The 21,160-nt window shown below is 30.8% G+C and overlaps 1 protein-coding gene across 2 annotated transcripts; it reads right to left on the reverse strand.

The window, feature by feature from the left end:
* Positions 1 to 716: 716 nt before the first annotated feature.
* Positions 717 to 21,160, reverse strand: LOC143056805 (sialin-like). Of its 2 annotated transcripts, XM_076229967.1 has the most exons (12): positions 21,006 to 21,160; positions 13,217 to 13,273; positions 12,900 to 12,959; positions 12,281 to 12,510; positions 10,776 to 11,009; positions 9,374 to 9,461; positions 6,893 to 6,988; positions 5,636 to 5,775; positions 3,903 to 4,052; positions 2,732 to 2,864; positions 2,123 to 2,364; positions 717 to 1,704 (listed from the first exon to the last, which is right to left on the reverse strand). In XM_076229967.1, the coding sequence occupies exons 1-12, from the start codon at positions 21,025 to 21,027 to the stop codon at positions 1,507 to 1,509; spliced, it is 1,650 nt and encodes a 549-aa protein (XP_076086082.1). In that variant the 5' UTR covers positions 21,028 to 21,160; the 3' UTR covers positions 717 to 1,506. The 2 variants fall into 2 exon arrangements, with proteins under 2 accessions (XP_076086082.1, XP_076086084.1); XM_076229969.1 differs by lacking the exon at positions 13,217 to 13,273.

The following is a 21,160-nucleotide window of genomic DNA, read 5'->3' on the forward strand; positions in this document are numbered from 1 at the left end:
TGGTGGACTATCAGTTCCCGAGGGTATCATCAGCTCAGTAGTCAGTATTTCGGTACTGATATGGTTTAACTAACTTTACTAAGATTGTCCGTTTATAAATTTAGAAATTATTAAGACACTAAGGTTTCAACTCCCTCAAGCAAAGTTGGCTTTAAATGAATTTGGCTATTTATTTTAGGTATTTTTGACATATAACTCTTCACCGGTTTCGGTACTTATACATCTTCGGATTTGGCTTTGAGCGTTCCTGATCATGAAGGTAAATCCAGAAAAGCGCTTTGGACGCAAGAAATTAATAATGTGTTGTTTTCAATTTTTTACACTATTACATCAATTTACTAATTGACTAAACATGTAAAAGAGTGAAAATAATAAATCTTAAAGGCCATAATTCAATCACCTGCCCAAACGAATGATAAAGAACAATTTTGTATTTTGTAAATGAGATGTACTGTATAGTCAATTTATAACAATGGTGTGTTTCATGCTTTTTTCGCCAAAATCCATATTATGAATTATTGTAAAAGTAGAAGTGGATTTTCGTCAAATATTGTACAAATTGTAATTTGTACAGGCACGTTTTGTACAAATTACAATTTGTACAAAATGATAACTTGTACACAACATATATATAGATAAATGTAATTTTGCAAATGTTGTTGACAAAATATAAACGTAATGCGTATTATTATGACAAAACTTATAACAAAATTAAGTATGTTTTAAAACTATTTTATTAAAAGTTCAAAAGTATAGACTATTTAGACTATATAAAAATTACTATGAGCTAATCAATAAAACAAGAATCTTAAATAATGATGAAAACTGAAATCACAAACAAATAAGTTTATATATACACTGGTTACAGGGCAGAGAGCACTACTAATCTTTTTGCATGGATTAAACGAAAGATTAAGAAAACATAGACTAGTAATATAAAGTTACAAACAATATGGAATATGTTTAAACCATGAGGTTCGACCTAAATACAGTCTTCATAAATAGTCCTGGAGGAATGGGTGATTTAGCGTTGGAATAACATATATGTCATAACAGTTTCGGTAATATAAATATGAACAAAAAAAAAAAAAAAAAAACATAACTAGCTAGTACTTTCATCTGATTTCTGATAAAAGATATGAATCATATGCAATTAATCATCTTTGGTAAAACCCTAAATGATTTTAAAACAGATTTGTTAATTTCAGCTGTATTAGTTACTAATTGACATCAAACCATATATTTTGTTATCTTTTACCATGTATAACCATTAAAATGGATCTTACAAGGATTTTAGAAATAGATGTACTAAAAACCACTATATAAACACAACTAGACGATAATGTACAAATGAAATGATGGTGTTATTAATAATTATAATATTGTATTAGAAATACAAAAGTATGCCCAAATAAAGGTCTCCAATTTCTAGCGTCTGCAAGGACCTACACATTAAATAGTAAATATCAGGTATTTGTTTATAAGAGCAAATTAATCTTTCGAAAATTACGAAAGGTCTCTGAGAGTCATAGACTCCAATCGATCAGAACCGGAATTTTCCTCATTATTGATATCTATTGGGACTGTTTCTACAGCCCATGGCTGTAAATCACCACTTGCAAAAATCACATAGAATATTGCGCCAAAAATGTAAATACCCGCAGACATGTAAAATACAATCTGCCATTCAGTCCTTGTCTGTGCCTGAAAATAGAAAAGTATCAATATCCTTTGAGAGGACTTCTTTACACTTCACGTAAATAAACCATTTTAATAATAAGAAAAAAAAGATGGTATTTACACTCTATATAAAAAAGACTTCTTCATGATTTTTTTTAATAATTCTGCGATTGCACTTGTAAACGCTCATGTACTTTTAGCATGTTCAACTAATACCATTTGTGAAAATCTACTTTTTTGTGTTTTTTATACGCTTTGGTAATCATGCACTGTTGCTTTTAATTTTGTAATGTATTTTAACCAATTATGAGTCGTATATATAAAAAAAGAAGATGTGGTCAATTCAATCGCAGTCCTCGAAAACGTATATTTGTATTTTAAGTAAAAATAAATTATACCAGAGAAAAGTTCTTTTATTTATCACACTAATTTGAAAATTAACCTCTTTCGTTATTTCACCGACTATAATAGGAGAAACAAAGCCGCCAATAGCAGATAATGCATTTGATATCCCAAACAATATTCCTGCATACGCCGGTGCTATATCCACATGGTTGACAATAAACCCGCTGTACTGAAACCCAGACAGACCGACACTTAGGACTAGCAACACAACAGCTAATGCTGTGGCAGAGCATTCTACATAGCCTAGAGCAATCATCAACACAGCTGGTACTATCTTTCCTGGATTAGAAAACAATTGATCATTTCAATCAAAACATATATTTGTTTTTTATAAAGTATGATTGTGCTATTTGATTGTTGTCTAATTGGCGGTCATTTTGTATTCTAATTTTTTTAGGAACTGGCAAAGAAAGGTTTATTTTGTTTAGTTCTTTTGTTTAGTTCATTATTATTCCACATGTTCAAATTTAAATGGTAAGTTGGTCTGTAACTGTTTAAAATCCCTTTTCAACTCTCTGTCTAGTTATGAAATTCGTAGTCCCGAAATAATGGCTTTGTTTGATATTATAAAAAAACCAACACTTTTACTTTGAAATTTGAATAGTTACATGTATCATCGTTGAGCTTTTTCAAACAATACTCTTACCAAATGCATCAAACACTTTTCTTGTCAGCGTTGTTGACATCAGTTCTCGTACTCTGACGAAATCAGCAACCCATCCTGCTACATTAATCATTGCCCAGAAGGCAATATAAGGTAAAGCTGATAATATACCATTCTATAAAAGTATACAAATGCATTTTTATACAATGTGTTTTAATCATTCCATTAAATGATAAACACTTAAAATTTCAGGGTGAGCATGATCTTGTATCATACAAGAAATTGCAGTGATATGGGACTTTAAATTATTAGCAATAACGTTAGAAAAATTTAGGCATGCAAGAGAAGGAAGCCAGTCCATATTTATTGTGATTGAATGAGAAGGACAATAAAATTGTGAATGAAAATGGGGGCAAACAACACCATAAGTCAACTAATGGTTCTTCAACGCAGGATATATAAGTTAATTCCATATTTCTTCTGCAGCTTTTATATGTTTGCATTGCCGTGATAAAGGTTTGCAACTATAACATGAATGAATCAAATCTACATGTATTTCCAAATGGTAATCACATAAGGATATTTTTGTGATAGCGTTGCTTATACGCTGATCAATCAGTATCACCTGATGCACAATGATTCATTAGACGATAAGCAAGATAATGTAATGTCTTGTTGATTTAAAATAGTAAAGCATGAATACTGGGTCATTGTCCGTACTGATGAAATACATCCCTCCCCTGCAATTTACAGTAACCAGCTAATCGTAATGCCTGGCGGATTATTAAGCTGAAAGGATAATCTAAAACCCTTGTTCCGAATGGAGATGTATCACTATTTCTTTAGGTTTAATATTTTACAAGCTTTAGAGAGGCAAACAATACAAAAATGTTATTTGAAATCTTAATTGGAAAACAAACTGACAATGCAAGGTCTAAAACGATAAAGACCAACAGACAACTAACGATACACAAAACAATAAGTTAGAAAACTCTCGAATCAACCGTAACAAGTGATGATCTTATGTGTTCCGGAAGTGAAAAGTGGATGCTGCTCCACATATGGCATTTTTATAATGTTAAATGAGTAGAGAAAGTAGTTTATAGCATGTGAACTTAATTGGAAATCAAAATAATATCTGTCGATGTATCAACTGTTTACAGATGAAATATTTGTTTTTAATTTGAATGAAGTTGCAAATTCTATACATTACCGAAGTAAGGTTCAGCTTAAAAACATCATTCATATACGTTGGTATATAGGATAAGAGTGTATATCCTCCCCAATCTGAAGTAATGTTGGATACTATGATAGCGTTACTCGGCATAGACTTTATTATAGCCATCCAAGGTACCTTTAAATCCTGTAATTTTAGAGATTTTTACTAATATTTCCTTTTCAAAACTTTCAACTATAACTTGGCATATATATAAACGATACAGATTGAGGCAAATGATGAAACTTGATCGATATCGGACAATTATTTAAAACCCAATATATACAAATTAGTCGGGTTTCATCAAGATTTTTATTCAAATCTCGTTTTCTCGTAGTGGAATTAACTATTTGTGGATTCTTATAATTCTATATAACTTTTGGACTATTTTAAATCTCAGTCTATTTCTGAAATTGATTATTACATACTTTTAATTTTTTTAACCCTGTATGCTAACATTGCCTATATGAAAATTTTAAATTGTTTGTATGTACATTGAACGACAAATATATGTGACGCATACAATTTTCTGACGTCAGACACGCAAATCAATGAATGTGTTTGTAGATGTTTTTGTGTTCTGTTAATTTGTTCCTTTTAAAATTGTTACACGATGATGACTGCAGTACCCATATTTTGACTATTTTATTTATTGTGTCTGTTTAGTTAACGCATCATTGTAAATATAACGGAATTTGAAGAGACTGTCCTCAAAGTGAGAGGGTTAGCGCTATAAAACCAGGTTTAATCCACCATTTTCTACATTTGAAAATGCCTGTACCAAGTCAGGAATATGATAGTTTTTGTCCATTCGTTTTTGATGTGTTTTGTTTTTTGAATTTGCCATGTGATTTTCCTCTAAGTTCAGTATTTTTGTGATTTTACTTTTTTCTTCTATAGTTGATATCGCGACTTGCTAGTAGCTGCTAATAAATAATAAGTGTTTGTGTTTTTGATTGAAAATCTACTTCTATTCTTAGACCTGCTCTTACAGATTGTCTGATGCATTATAAAATTGGCTGAAAAAAAAATGCAATACCATCAACCATTTTTATCCTTGTATCTCTATGTGTTTATTTTCATCTGAATTGGCTATGCTATAATTTAAATTTTGAATTCTTTCTCTGTGATGCATAATATATTGGGAAACAAAAGTCGCATCTCATTCAGATTTTAAGACCAAACAAAATAATGTTTAATTTACCAATTTTATTATCTGAGTTAAACCAAGAAAACCACTTGGACAGATGATTGACATTAATCGTAGTGCCTTACATTCACAATGATTGTACATTATTAAAACGAATGTTTATCTTGACACATCATAAAATTGAGAATGGAAATGGAAAATGTGTCAATGGGACAACAACCAAACCAAAGGAAAGAAAACAGCCGAAATCCATCAATGGGTCTATTTAAAAAAAACATCTACGTACTTGGTATTGAGAATGAATGTTTTTGTATTATTTTGACAAAATTGCTTTTATAGATTTTACGTACAAACTATACACGTAAACTGTCTAAATGATTTGCATCCAATAGCATATTAGAACAATAACTGTAGAACAAATATTATTTTTTAAGTTTTAGTTGGCGATATGAATTAAAAGATGAACGTAAAATATATGTCTAGAATACATAATGCAAACTATGATACCATTATGAATCTCGCAATGTCAATTGCGATCATAGTAGTTATATGTATCTTTAATGTACACTATTCTAAGTACCCTCCTATTTTTCTTGTGAGCACTTTCAACTAATGAGGCTATTATGTAATCTTTTTCTTCATGTGAGATCCGTTTATGTTCTACAGGTGAATCACTAACAAAGAACATCCACAAAACAAACCATAAAAAACTTGCCATACCTGTAAAATTGAGAGAGAGAAAAAATAATTAGAAAAAAAATAGAAAAACGGAAAACGACAATAACAAAATGTCACACAGACAACTAAAGTTTTAGCAAAACGAGCCCCATCAAAATCCTTGGATGATACAAATGCATGACACCTGATGATAAGATGTATGTGTATGATGATAATTAAACTGTTTAGTTTATTTTTGAATTGGTTATGAATACTTACTATTAATGTCTGTATCTCTATATACCTTTTTATTGTTGTAAGCATAAAACCTTATCTTAAAGATTTATTTACTTAGTTTTCTATATATGATAACTTTGAGTTACAGGACAAGTGGTTCAATGAACCTGATTAAGTGAATTGAACCACTTTATTTTTATCAAAAACTTTTATCTAAAGCTATAATTGCTATCAAACACAGAAAACGCTTGAATATATAGCAACAGTAATATACGGCTGTTCGAAAATCATAAATCAATTGAGAAAAAAAAAATTCCGGTTTTCAAATTAAAATTGAAATAAACACATCAAATATAAGAGGAGAACTACGACACTAAAATGTAACACACACAGAAACGAACTATAATATAACAATGGCCATTTTCCTGACTTGGTATATGACATTTAAGAAAAAATGATGGGTTGAACCTGATTTTGTGGCTAGCCAAACCTCCGGCTTTTATGGTAATGTTATATATAACATTAAAATGACAACATTTCATGATAGACGTATAATATAAAATATACAAAACTAATCTCATGCAAATGTTTTGAATTTTAATAAGGTATAAACAAATAATCATGAAGCATTTATTGTGTTTTGATTTTTTAACCCAGTATTCCACCATTCTCCATGTAAAATTATAATTGTTTTGAATAAACATTGAACGACAAAATTTCTTTTTATGTGTCGTAACTTTCAAAGCTTTGTGACAAGAAATAAGAAAAAAATGACCATACAATTGATAATCATGTCAACACCAAAGTGCTGACTACTGGACTAGTAATACCCATGGGGACGAAATGTACACCAGCATATGCTTGTCATTTGATTGAGAAGTGTATGTATGTATTGTAGTAGTATAATGTGAAAAATAAATAGCAATTTTAAATATCAGTTTACCACAAACATAAAAAATAGAGGGCCAGCCTCCTCCAAATCCGTTTTGACAAAGGTAAGCTCCCAGTGGAAAAGTTATCACTATACCAGCTTGAGTTCCTGTAATGCAAAACACGTAATTTTCGTTATCCTACAAATAGTTTTGATAATAGTAATTTTCATAAAACATACGTTAAAGGCATATGAGAATTATTTTCAAAAATAAAATAACGGCTCCCATTAAGTTCCATGGTTGGTGCGTACGAAAATCGAGAAAGGTCTATTATGGCAGAAATATGGAGATATGAAAAACTGCGAATAGAAAGTATTTCTTTTTTTTAAATTTATGTAAATATACATTTTCAAATAACAAAGGAGTAGGTTCAGTAAGACCCCTTTTTGGCCCCAAAATATAGCAGTTTTACAAAATTGTGAAAATGTAATCTTTTAGCTATTTACTGGAAATAAGAATGCTTCTGCTACATAAATATGGGCAGTTTTTGACAATACAGTGCACATATATCGGCCACTAGCATCATAAAGTTATGCTAACTTACTAAAATCATCACAATTTTAACATTTTAATTACATTTTAGACGGTTTCCGAAAGTGGCCGCATTTGTGTTCATTCATAATATTGAACTGTAAGTTGTATTTCATGATTATACACAACATATATAAAGGTTGAGGATGAACACGGATGCGGCCACATTCATTTTTGACAAAAACATCTTTCACCTAAACTAGTTAAATCAATTGAAATAGACACTTAAGTGTTTAAAAAGTGTACAAAATCTTTTGTTAGATGAACCTGAATTTTGAGGCCAAAATCGGCCCTTACCGGACCTACTCCTTTGTTTTCATAAAAATCTTTACTAGTTCAGCGGGGAAAGTTTGCACTCTACTTATTTGGGCCAAATTGAATACGTTCAACATAAATCGATGACAACGCCATGGCTAAAAATGAAAGACAAACAAACAACAGCAAACATGACACAACATAGAAAACTTAAGAATAAACAACACGAACCCCACCAAAAAACTAGGGGTGATCTCAGGTGCTCCGGAGTTAAGCAGAAGCCCGTCTTTGATTGCTGATAAAATAGATGTTAATAATTTAGAAAGAGGTTTCGTGGAGCACTTGGAAGACACAGCAATATACTGTTGTTGGTAAGGACACTTATGTAGTAAATTTGACAGCTGAAGACAATTTAAACCCTTCGTTTTAAAAAAAAAAGCAAGAAAAAAACAGTAGGAAATATATTACTTATGTTAACCAGGTACACTGTGTAATACTTCATGAATATCCCATTATGCACAACACTCGTACGTGTACATTAGTGAACATGGAATGTACCCTTTCGCAGAAGGCTAGGGCTAAACAATAAACACCTTTTAAATCTGTTTTGCCCTGGAGCTAAATATGACGCTGTTTATTATATGTTATAATATGTTTATCAATATTCAAGATCAATATTCTAGATCCATAACTAACTAAAGTAGCTTTGCCACGTTGTATGTGCTTGCTCCAAGTCAGGAGCCTATCATTTTAAATGGTTGTTGTTGTTGTTGCTCTTTGTCAAATTTGATTCTCGTTTATTCTTTTATATAGTGTGTTCTTGAATTGTATTGCTGCGCCACTGTCCCAGGTTTTAGCGAGGGTTTGACATTAACTAGCCAGTTTAGACCTGCTGCATTTTATGCACTTGTCCTACAAATGTACGTCATGGGCCTGTTGTTCAGTGGTTCCCGTCAAATCAAAAGAGTTACTCCATATTTTCTTTTTTTGACAAACTGTTTGTACAATTTCTTACACTGAATGTGTTTACAATGATTTGATTGTAATCTTTAAAAATATTTCTTCTAAGTTTTCTTCTAGTAATGTCAGAAAATCACTCGGACTTCATCTTCTGTTAGTTAACTTTACTTTTTATATTAATATATGTTCCTGTATTGCTCACAATTTTGTTCTTGAAAAAACTAAGGCATTGCTCCTATGCAATACTTTTAAAAACGACTACGGCTAAAATAATTGGTTCAAATAATTCTTTGTTAATGTTGTGGTTTGATGCACCAAAAAATTAAACAAGGAGCATGTTAGTAATTTTTGTCATCGTTTTTGGTTTAAAATATCTTATGTATTCATGTTGTTGCATACAAATTGACAATTTTGCAGTTTTGAGGCATTTTACTTCATATGCTTTGGTTATATCTTCAGAAATAAGACATTCGTATGAATGTTTATGCTAAATGTTGATATTTCAGATGGAGAAGATGAGTTATTAAGAGTGAGGGACAAGAAAAACATGGCTGACTTGACATTTAAGAGAGATTTGGACAGTTATGTTTCTAGTCCCCATGTCCCCCACTATCGTTTGAAAAACATTTTTTTTAATTGGCACTGACCTGTAATAATTCAATGTAAGATAATTTCAAATAAACATATTTGAAATGACAAAACAGTAACATCAGGATAAATGTTTATTCAAATTAAATGCATGCTACCTGAATATGTAAGGGCTGTAAGCTTGCTCCGCTCTAATGGTGGTGACCAATGTCCAAAAAGAGCATGCATTGCAGGAAAAACTGTACCCTATTAATAGTAGACAATACTGTAATTTGTTATCATTATTGTTATATTTGTAAGTGAGTATAACTTAAATACTCATTGTGTTTAACATTTAAAGTCTTGATATCATATGATTCATATTATGTTGTTCCTACTTTATTCTGTATAGCTGCTAAAACTGCAATTAAACATCACATTACACCTAAATAAAATGATTACACTTTGTTTTGTTTATAAGTTTAAAACTGTGAAAAATGTGACATTATTGTGTCTGAAGGAAATACACCCATTTTTAGAGTTTTTTTTTTAAGTAAGTCAAACGTTACTGTTTTTTTGTATTATTGGACCGTTTATATGTTATTTGAGAAAAACAATACTCATACGGTCCGAATACTCATATGGTCCGGCCCGTTAATGACCAAACGAGTATTATACTCATATGGTCCGAGCATACGCGTACGGTCGGACCATATGAGTTTACGCATATGGTCATGACCATACGCGTATGGTCCAAATACTCATACGGTCCGGAGCATATACAATATTTCAGATAAATGATATGTCATTTTAAATAGGTACAGACACATGTAAAGAAAGTCAAATATTTTCCAAATTTGAGTTTATTGTTGCCATCAATCTAAGAAAAAAAAAAGAAAAAAAAAAGGTAGAAATTTCTATGATTTATTTAACTAATTGTTGTTATTATAAACAATTAATTAAGATATATAATATCAATACTAATATGGGTCGAGGTTTTCTAAAAATTTTGCGAGGTTGAGTAATAATGGTGTTTATCGACGGTGGGAAGACACCCTTTTATCACTATTGCTAGCACCAAATAAGCCTCACAATTCATTGTTCTACAAAAAGCATTTGTCATTTACCGTATGCAATAAATGGACTAATATTTTTGTCGTTGTCCTGTGGTCAAACTTCGTTTTTATTCTTTGTTTTAACCTATGCGTGTCCTTACTTAAAATGATATATGGTTGATAAACTCGAGTAGAAAATGTTTCTCTGCATATGTACAAACTGTTATTAAAGTTCAAAGCTATTATAGAATGAGATAGAAAAAGAAAACAAACAAGAAGGTAAAAGAGATATGTAGCCAAAAACATGAATAGAGAAAGGTGGGTAATGGAACTTTTATTTTCTAAGTTGTGACTGCAGTACATGTACATTTATAGTGACACACATAGACTAGCTTTGATTGGACATCCTAAATATTTATGATGAGTTAACATATCACTGGACTTAAGAATATTAGAATAAAGAGAGGGATGAAAGATACCAGAGGGACAGTCAAACTCATCAATCGAAAATAAACTGTAAACTTACATTACACATCCCCACAATAACACGTAGTACAATCAGAAGTCTATAATTGGTTTTTGCTCCGATAGGTGTCAGCATTGTGCAGATGGTTGCAATAAATATGCTCCATCCAAATACTCTTTTCCCACCAAATCTGGTAGCCAGCCATCCTGCTGGAATCTGTGACACTAAATATCCCCAGAAGAAGCCTCCGAGTATAAAGCCTTGTACCTTGGTATCCCAGTTAAACTCTCCACCCTGTTATACAAAATAAAAAAGATTAGAAAAAGAACACAACTATCCTCTAGAGACCTTTCTGACGTAGATAATAACAGCTTAATATTAGCATACAGACTTTATCAATGAATAAAATATATGCGATCTAGTTCGATATAAAAGACAAGACAAAATGTAAAACACGCAAACGAGAAAACGTTTTTTTATGTTATTACCACCATTCTTCCTACAGTAAGAGAGACTTTCCGAAATTGAATCAGACTTAACTCTTTCTCAAGATCTACTAATTTATCAACTGCAATATCTTTAATTACAATCTTCGCAATTAAGCTAGCAATAAACCCAGGTGTTTATTATGTAAGAACTTTCCTGAGTTTAAACATCAACATTTCTTTATAATTTATCTATTTCACAACATTATAATAAAGAGATAGATGAAAATGCTGTTTAATAATTGTTTTTGTAAGACATATGACATATGACATAACGAAAAATATGTTGATAAAAAGTAAGAGAATATGCAAGAGAGCAATTAAAAAACAAGTGTCCAATAAAATAAAATACATCATGACCAGTATAAAAACTTAGAGAACGGATGTAATATAAAAGTATTTGGTATCTGTAACCCTGTGAATGTATTGTTTTGTTAATGCTAAAACACTCAATTAAATCAGTTACATACGAACATTTTCTCACAATCTGTATCAATTAAAGTCAACTATTTATGAAAGATATTTGCTTTATTAAGCTGAATTTCATCGAGATTAATATATTCCGCATGTTGAGAACCTTATCAAGATATTTTCTTTTCTTGGGGAAGATTTATTATTTGGAACAAATATTATGAAAGAACTTCTACTTCGTCACATAACAATGTTTTACTATCTTTATTTATCAAGATGAACGGCAACCGTTATGAATATAACAAAACAAATATAAACAGAGGCATTTCGCTCCTGTTCAATCAACTGCACATTCAATTAGTTTATCAAGTTTGTTTTAGTGGGTTTTGAAAACGAGCAGTGTAACAACTGTCAACAGAGTTAACGTAAATATGCAAGGCTTAATAAAAAATGAATAATCATAAATTACCCTGGAAAGTAATTGATCGACTGGTTTTTAAAGACTTATTGTAATATTGAGAAATGAGATAGGTAATTGTAGTAATTACAATGACGATAAAAAAACGTAAATTTTTAAACACTTGACAAAAGGTGATTGAAAGCCTCCTTAAATGATTTTGAATGAAGACTCACACAAACTGTACACAAATTATTTTAATATTGCCTTACGCGGTGAGTACCAGGCACATCTGAGGCATTCCGCTCTCCAGAAAAGTCCACACAATCATTAAAATCATCTTTGTTCAGCAACGACTTATTGAATTCTGTGACTAATGTATCTGTTCTGTTAACCATACAAACAATTGCAACACTCATATTAACCAGTAGTGCATAGGAATTGACAAATCCAAAAAATCCTAGCACTGCCAATGCAAATCTGCTAGAGCCCCAAAGAGGTGCTGTAAAATGCATATATATCATTTGTTTTAAAGCAATATTTTATAAGTGTACATTGTTATATGACTTAAATGTTGTTTTTTTTAAGTTTTCATTTGTTTATTGTTCCAATGCTGTAATTGTTTTAACATGTTCTCGACGGTTCGTATCATCATTTTCAAAAATAATGTCTTAATGTACCTAACCCTTAACAATATCGAAGCATGTTATTTTATTTAAAGATTATTTCTGGTCATACATCTATGTACTTTATCCTTGTTGTTGATGCTTTATAATATTCATGCTATTTATTATATATTTTTTTTAATAATCTGTTTTAAATTTGATGCCTTAACTAGTACAAAGGTTTAGACTAAGTAGTTTATTGTTATTTTCAAGGCTAAAAACTTACTTCTAAGATGTTCATAAGATGAATTTTCGTTATCCCCGGTGTCAAAAGTTGGTGTTTCATCTGAAAATAATATGATTAGTATAAGGAAACGTGAGTTGTAGCGCTTTGCATTTATATGATAGTATACAGACTCATATTTAAAATCATCGTAGTCTGTAAATAGAAAATATGAAAACCGAAATTGGGCGATTATGTTTCAAGTATGCGAATTCACAGATCACCAAAACACATATATAAAGGGGAAAAAATCTAAATTGTATAGATAATCTTTCTATTTGTTTGAGCCCAAATATGTATCTACAAAACACATTACCTACCCTCTGTATTTTCCGACCTATCTTTGTCACTAATTATCCTACTGGCGTTTGTCATTTCTATAAATAAAAAAAGTAGATCGAATACTAAACACTGAGACAATGCCACCACTGGTGGATGTTTGCTCCCCGAGGGTATCATCAGCCCTGTAGTCAATGATTCTGTGTTGACATGAATATTTGTTGATAAAGTAATATTCATAGACTAAGTGTTGATAGAACTAGAAAGATAAAGTATTGTCAACCCCAGGAGTAGATGACGTTATTTGTATACAACAAAATTCTTGCGGAATGTTCACTGCATGAAATGGTGCATTTAATTGGATATTAAATCCGTATAAAAGCTAATATAATATTTAAATATCAAAATTATATATTAGTTTAAACAATTTGTAAATATATAATTTACACTACATTTACCTTTGATTTAATTTAACAAATAAATTCCTGAATTTAAACCCAATTTAAAGAAGTCTTTAAATTTGTTAATATCTCAAATTTATTTATTTTTTAAACTACAGGAAATGTCTTTAAATTTAAAATTTAAATGACAATTTTTTTTGATTAATTTAGAAATTTAAGCATAAAATAAATTCTTTAATTTTCTGATTTAAACATTTCATTATAAATAAAATTTCACGTTAACAAATATAATTATCTATATAAATTTCTGATTTTCTAAATTTAATTTGGAAATTTTTTGTTAAATTTGAAATTTAAACACTGATAATTTCTAAATAAATCACATTTATACTAATTTGTAAGCCACAATAAATTGTGATATTGTTTCGATTTAAATCGTTGCAATTAATTTCCATTTGATATATTCATAATTCGTTGTTGTTTTTTGTTTGGTTTTTCGTTCGTTCGTGTGTTGTTATTTTTTGTTATCCTTCATTGCTATTTGTTTGAGAAGGGAGGGAAACGGATGTTTATACTTGTTGAAGGCCGTACAGTGACCTATAGGTGTCAATTTTTGTTTCATTTGGTCTCTTGTGGAGAGTTCTCATTGGCAATCGTACCTCATCTTCTTTTTTATATATAAAATGTATTAATGGTTAGATGTTGTACAGATCTATGAAGACGAGATTATTTATGTTATTGATAGTAACTTGATACAGCTGCCAAAACGACAGTCTGGTCTCATCATCAAGGTCGCTGTAACCTCAGCTTATAAAGTTTCAAGCCTTTAGTTCAGCCAATTTGAAATTGGTAGCATGGCCTCACCAGCTCACATGCCTTTATGTCATTATTCTTTACAGCTTCCCTCAACTTACAGGTCAAATAAAAGCTGCATGTTGTTAAACAAATTTGTATTAATTTAAAAAGATACCGACACATAGACCTCTGCAAAGGAATTTAATTAACCAGAAGACTAATGATAATGATCCTTACATAGGTCTGTAAAGATGCGACTAAAACATTTTGACCAAACGAACCATAATTAGCAAACAAGATCACCAAGTTACAACGATAATCGCCATCAAGATGCAAAACTGCACCATAGTGCCGGTACTTCATAAATCTGTTTTGCAATCTAAAACATTTTATTTATTTACTTGGGAAAGGAACTAGCAGTTCCGTAGACCTTTAAACATGCAGAAAAAATAATGTAACGTAAATATAATGTTTTATGTGGTTCTACTTTATTCAATCACAGTTATATTAGTTATATGTAAGTCGTGTTACATATTTGTATTCACTTTCTCATTTCAATAAAACAGAATATAATATGTATTTGTATCACTATGCAACACAATATCAAACAGAACAAAAACAAACTATATTATATACATTGGACAACATGAAACTAAGTCTTTGTAAAAAAGTTAAAACATGGCTATAAAATTGAACTGACGTTTATCTGAAATGATTAATTGCCGAATTTTGATATAAACTTAACAGCACACGATAAAATTAAATGTTTAATTGAATGGGTAAATATAACTATCTTGCGTGCAAATTGTAGTAAAAAAAACCCCGTTGGTTCAAAACTGTATAGTATGCCCTTAACCAAACATCCATTCCGATCCCTTCGGTTTTTTTGGGCACGGTCTGGTAGATGGCTCTCCGATTGTCCTCTTTGATTTCAACCGTTTCCCCTGAGCATTTAGCATTCTGTAATACTTCCTGTCTAATCTTTGAATTTCCTTGGATCTGTTCTAACCCCATTGGATGACAATATATGGCCCAAAAACTGTATGTCATGCCTGAAGAACGTACATTTCTTTGGTTTCAACTTCAACCCAGCAAGTTTTAGTCTGTCTATAATTTTACATATATTATTCAAATGTACTTTCAACGTTTTCTCTATCACAATTATATCGTCCAGGTACAATACTGCTATATGCCATTGTAATCCATGTGAGGCAGATTCTTTTATCCTTTGGAACGTTGAAGCAGCATTGCACAACCCGAAGGGCATGGCAGTATATTGGCACAATCATCCCATTGGTGTGGCAAACGCAGTCTTTTATTTATCACACAATTTCATTGGAATTTGATGATACGACATGTCTTGGTCTAAAGACGAAAACCACTTCGAGCCGTTCAGTGCATCTAAATTGTCCTCTATCCTCGGGATCGGATATGCATCTTTAATTGTTTTATCATTCAACTTTCGATAGTCAACACATAGCCTCCATGATGAATCCTTTTTCTGTACTAAAACAATTGATGCTGACCAAGGACTGCACGATATTTCAATAATGCTTTTCTTTTCCAGCTTTTCAATCTCTTCTTCTAATATTTTCCTCTTAAATAACAGGACTCTTCTTGGTGGTTCCTAGATCGGTATCTCTTTCTCCAGTTTAATCTCATGCTTTCCCAACGATGTATGTCCTGTTTCTCCATCAGGGTCAGCAAACACACAACAATTTTGCAGCAATACCCTTTTAAATTCATCGGCTTCTTTAATTGAAAGATTCTGTATATTGCTTTTGTACATCTTTTCCATATATTGAGGAAACGTTTTATTAGACGAATTACAATCTCACAAACATCTTCATCTTCCACCTCAAAATTTTTCCGGAATGTACGTTGGGTTCTATATACTCTTCAATTGCGTACTTAATTTTGGCAAATTTTACTACCTTTATTTGTGCATCATTGATAAAGTTGTTTGAAGACCAAAAGCGCGTTTTAATCCCTGTAGTTCATGGTTAGTCTTACATTACGTGCATCTTTTCCCTTTATTATAGTGTAATTGAAATGGTGTTTGCATTTCAATACAATATTATATGTTCAAGTACAGTCGAGATCTACTGTATTGCCCAAAGGCATACCCGTGGGTGAATACAGCTGATCGAGACTATACAAAACTGTACAAGGACACAAAACATGATTTATATGAACACACCTATTGTATGGCACCTTTTATAAACAATGACCGCAAATAACCACTAAAACAATAATGAGAATACGGCAACTGTTGGACCCTTAAAGGATCGATAAGAACATTGTTCTGTAAATTATAATTTTAATAAAAGAATATTTAAGAAGATGCAGTATGAATGCCAGTTAGACAAATCGGCATCCAAGTCACAATTTGTAAAAGTTAACCATTATAGGGAAACAGTACGGTTTTCAACACGGATGTCGATTGAAAAATGTGCGATTAATTTCTTTTTTTATTCAACGGAAAAAAAAAAATAATTCTGACACCTTTTTGAACAAATAACCGGACGTTAAAATTCTTTATTTGACGGTAAAACTTCTGGTTTTTTTTTCTCGATATTACCACCTGTTATTACGACAAGACTCATAAAAAACAAGAAAATTTATAATGATTTTGAGTCAAAGATTATTCATAAGTTCAGGAATTTTTCAGTATTACATTTGTACCGCATTTTTAGAGATTAACTATGACGTTAAAAGATATTTATCTCCTACCATGCCATAACGTCGTTAACATTTCACTGAAACAGAAATGGACTGTTTGCAATTGAAAGGTAACTGGAATAATAACATGCTAACTTGTCTTTTCCACTCAGTATATATCAGAGCATTTACGAAAGGTCTACTCAATATAGCTTATATAATATATTCCTGGGAAAGTCTTATCAACAGTGAAATTATAATAACGACCATATCAATGATACCCCGTTCGGCTTATGAGGTTCATTTCCTTTGTTCAAATTTTTCTTGACATCAGCTTGATTAGTATCCCAGTTAATACAATATGCAAGTACTTGCATTTTCTTTTGTGAATTTCATGATCATGATAGAGATAAGCTGCAGTTTATATGGAAACCATTTAATTAAGATGCTCTAACTATATAAAGTCAAAGTCATCGCATCGCAGGTTTCACAGACGTTGTCATTTGGTTATTTCAATATCTGTGTTGTTGATAACCCCGATAATGTTTCACTTGTATGCACAATCCTGATCTCTTTTCTTTGAATTGACATCATAGAAGTTGTGCTTTAAATGGTGAACATAAGGGGTTGCTATGTAGCGTTTTGGTTTTCTTTGACAAATGTGTCAATATTTGTCGTAAAATTTTTATGATTATTTTGTTTTGTGATATCGTTTGGTAATGATCAATAGTTTCGTTCCCAAATCTTTTTTGCGTGTGTGTCTATACTTTCGGTAAGTTTGTACGTCAAATTGACTATTGTGGACGTGCCCTTCTATGTAGCGACATTCCAGCAGCGTCTGCATCTAGCTACCATCTGATACACTATTCCAGGTCGTCCACCTTAGCTGTATAATGATTTCACTGGAAGAGGAGAGCTGCTTTTATGAATGCTTTAAATTCTAACATCTAGGCTGAAACGTCCTTATAAGGTCAATATTTCAATTCCAAAAAGATTTTGATACCTGATATTTCTGCACTGGAATGACAAGATAAGATAACCCAGTTCAGCCATTAAAAAAACTGACATGTTGTTTAACGATAAAGGAACGCAGGGATCAGATAACGGCTAATTTCATTACTCAGCCTTATATTTTTAAGATAAACTTACAGGTTCACGTGTATAGTGAATTTTATTTAAATATAAAATGGACAAAAGTGTGTCGACAGATTTCAGATAAACATTTAAACTCCTATTTCCAAAATAAGTAATACTAACGAATATAGCTAGTATATTATACTGGCATTAATTATTGCAACTTAAAACAAAAGGTAGAAAATTTACATAAATTTGAATTACATTTTAAAGAAAGAAATTAAAGACTCATCATAAGGCGTTGAAAGATAAGGTTTTTGAATAACTAGAAAACCTGGAAAAGTTATAATCTGACCAGCAGCTTGACAAAAAATGCATATTTAGTATGTTTTAAAAAAAAAAGACTTTTAAATTATTGGAATTCAAAGTATTTTTTTTAATTTTTTCAAGTAGGCAATCATTTTCATATTTCAAAAGACATTTTGCTTTGCAGATATCTATTGCCGTTGCCAATAGTCACAGTTTACTACGTACGATCGTTACTTTATGGGACCATCTTATAAAAATTAGATTAGAAGAAAGTCAGCATATTTATTTGTTTACTAATTGTGCTCAGTTAAATTCAGGCATACATAAAACGCTTTACCCGATATTGGTGCTTACGACGTCATACCAAATATCATAATATGATAACAATAATACTTTTCGATCAATTCACAATTCTTAAGTTTTAAATCTAAGTATGAATTTTATACTTTTTGCCTTTTTTGGCTTATAAAAATTGAAGATTTCAAAATTTGTTTTAGGCCTAAAACAAAACGTTATATTTACAAAATCACTCAACAAAATTAGATTGGTTCTTATTTGTTGTTCTGAACATTTTGAAAAATATTATGAACTTTGTTGAACTAGTCACAACTCCTTATCCAGATAACGATTTTTAATGTGCATTTGCAAAACATTATGTGGAGGGTGCAGTAAACTTTCTGGGTACACTTAAAATACACCAAATTATATGTATATATCAAAGAAATATAATTTACATATAAACTACTATAAATTAAATATTATTTTGATGAATATTGAAAATATAAAATTAAGAGTGCAAATGGGAAATGTGTCAACTACCCGACTAAAGAGAAGAAAACAGTCGAAGGCCACCAACAGAAACCATTTTGTTTTTATTTGTGAGTGTAATTTTTTTTAATACATTATCAATTTATGAACCCAGATGTAAACTGCATTTTTGTCAGTAATGGCTGAGTTGAATTGGCTTTAACTTTTAAGTAGTTCAATACTATTTTTAAAATGGAGACAACGTCAATAAAAGAATACACAAATTTGAATGATTTTCTTCTATTTTTCAAATAAAGAGAAATCTATTTACAATTTTGAATTCTAAAAATTTATTTTGATCACAATCTCTCCAATAAATAAGAATCTCAAAATCGACACGTTGTGTTCAAAAATTGAAAAGTTGATAATAATGATAATTTAAGAAAAATATAAATTCAGTGATTTAATTTGACAGCGGAAAAAGTAGAAAACAAATTGTAAGTAAGAATTAAGTAGAAGCCATTTAATTTTATTTAAAGTCGACATAGTTCCGGGTAAACCATGAACTCTGATGAGCTCTGGTGAGCTCTTTAATCGACTATTATTTACAAATCATGCAGCTTCATGCAAATACTAATACATCAAATTCTAATATGACGTCCTTATAACGCTTTGTAAACAAAGCCGTGTTCTAATGAGCACAAAATATGTCTGACACATGCGCACAAATTTACTGTTTAAATTAACGTTATTTCCATCGTTATCCTTTAACATATATACATTTAGGCAGCTAACATAAACTTTTATAATATATTTTTATTAAACAACATATATTTATCCTGCTCGTATTTTTTAAACTTATCAAATATGAAATGCAATGCAAAGACTCCTCGAGGAGGAAACGGGATGAGTCAATCATTTTTACGGTAATTTCGTACGCTTCGACCTATAAAAATACTGTATTTGTCCTATTAGAATCGAAATAATTCCTTCATGTCATGCTCTTTGCTCATTTTAACATGGGTAGGCATTATATTTGACCACATTTTACACCTCGCTAACGCTCAGTGTAAAATATCGACAAATATAATGCCTACCCATGTTAAAATGAGCATAGAGCATGACATGAAGGAATTATTTCTTAAATAATAATCATGCAAATAATATAGTGAAAGCAAATAAATTTTGATTTCTGAGCCTCCAGGATTAATTTTCGTGCGGCAAACACCTCTATGTGCATTGAATGAGGGGATCAGCAAATCTCTGAAATTTCCTCAAATAAAATATATCAACAAAACTAAAATGCATAAAATAATCAAATAAATTAAGCATCGGCATTTAAAAGCAGGGAAAATGATAATGCATAAAAAAAGCATAGAAAAAGGCTAGTAATAAACATTCCAATCACAAAATTCAAGTAATAATTTGTTCTTCTATACATACATGCAATTGTATAAATTGTTCCATTTTAGGAAATATTCATACGATACATAAAGAAAAATTATTTTTGACAAAAAACACAAACAAATAAAAATCAGAAATAAAGGGTATACTTCCTTGGAATAGAAATCTTATCACACGGTTAACTAAAAAAGAAGATGGTGTCTACGATGTCTATACAATCATGAGTTTATGTGTTTGCCTTATATTTTGATGTACTTTCATTTACAGTTATTATGACGAATCAGATTCGATTTTAGAGTACCTGAAAATAAATGAATTTTAAGTTAAAGCATGACTGACAACCTTAAAAGCTTTTTCTGAATTTTAACGATTAATTGCCTTTAACATCCTGATTTCTGCTAAAAAATAAATCTAAAAGAGTTCACGGTTTCTTACAAACCTTCATTAAGTAAAGATGTCATCTCAAATTGAACAGTCACGTTTAGAGTTTACAAAAATTCCCGAATGAAAAGTTATTTCGTGTCCTCTGGAATAATTTTTCCTTTCAACAGACTGAAACCGTACATTCATTTACAAGTTATCTCATCAATGACT

This window comes from Mytilus galloprovincialis, chromosome 13 (assembly GCF_965363235.1).
Source record: "Mytilus galloprovincialis chromosome 13, xbMytGall1.hap1.1, whole genome shotgun sequence".
Lineage (NCBI taxonomy): Eukaryota > Metazoa > Mollusca > Bivalvia > Mytilida > Mytilidae > Mytilus > Mytilus galloprovincialis.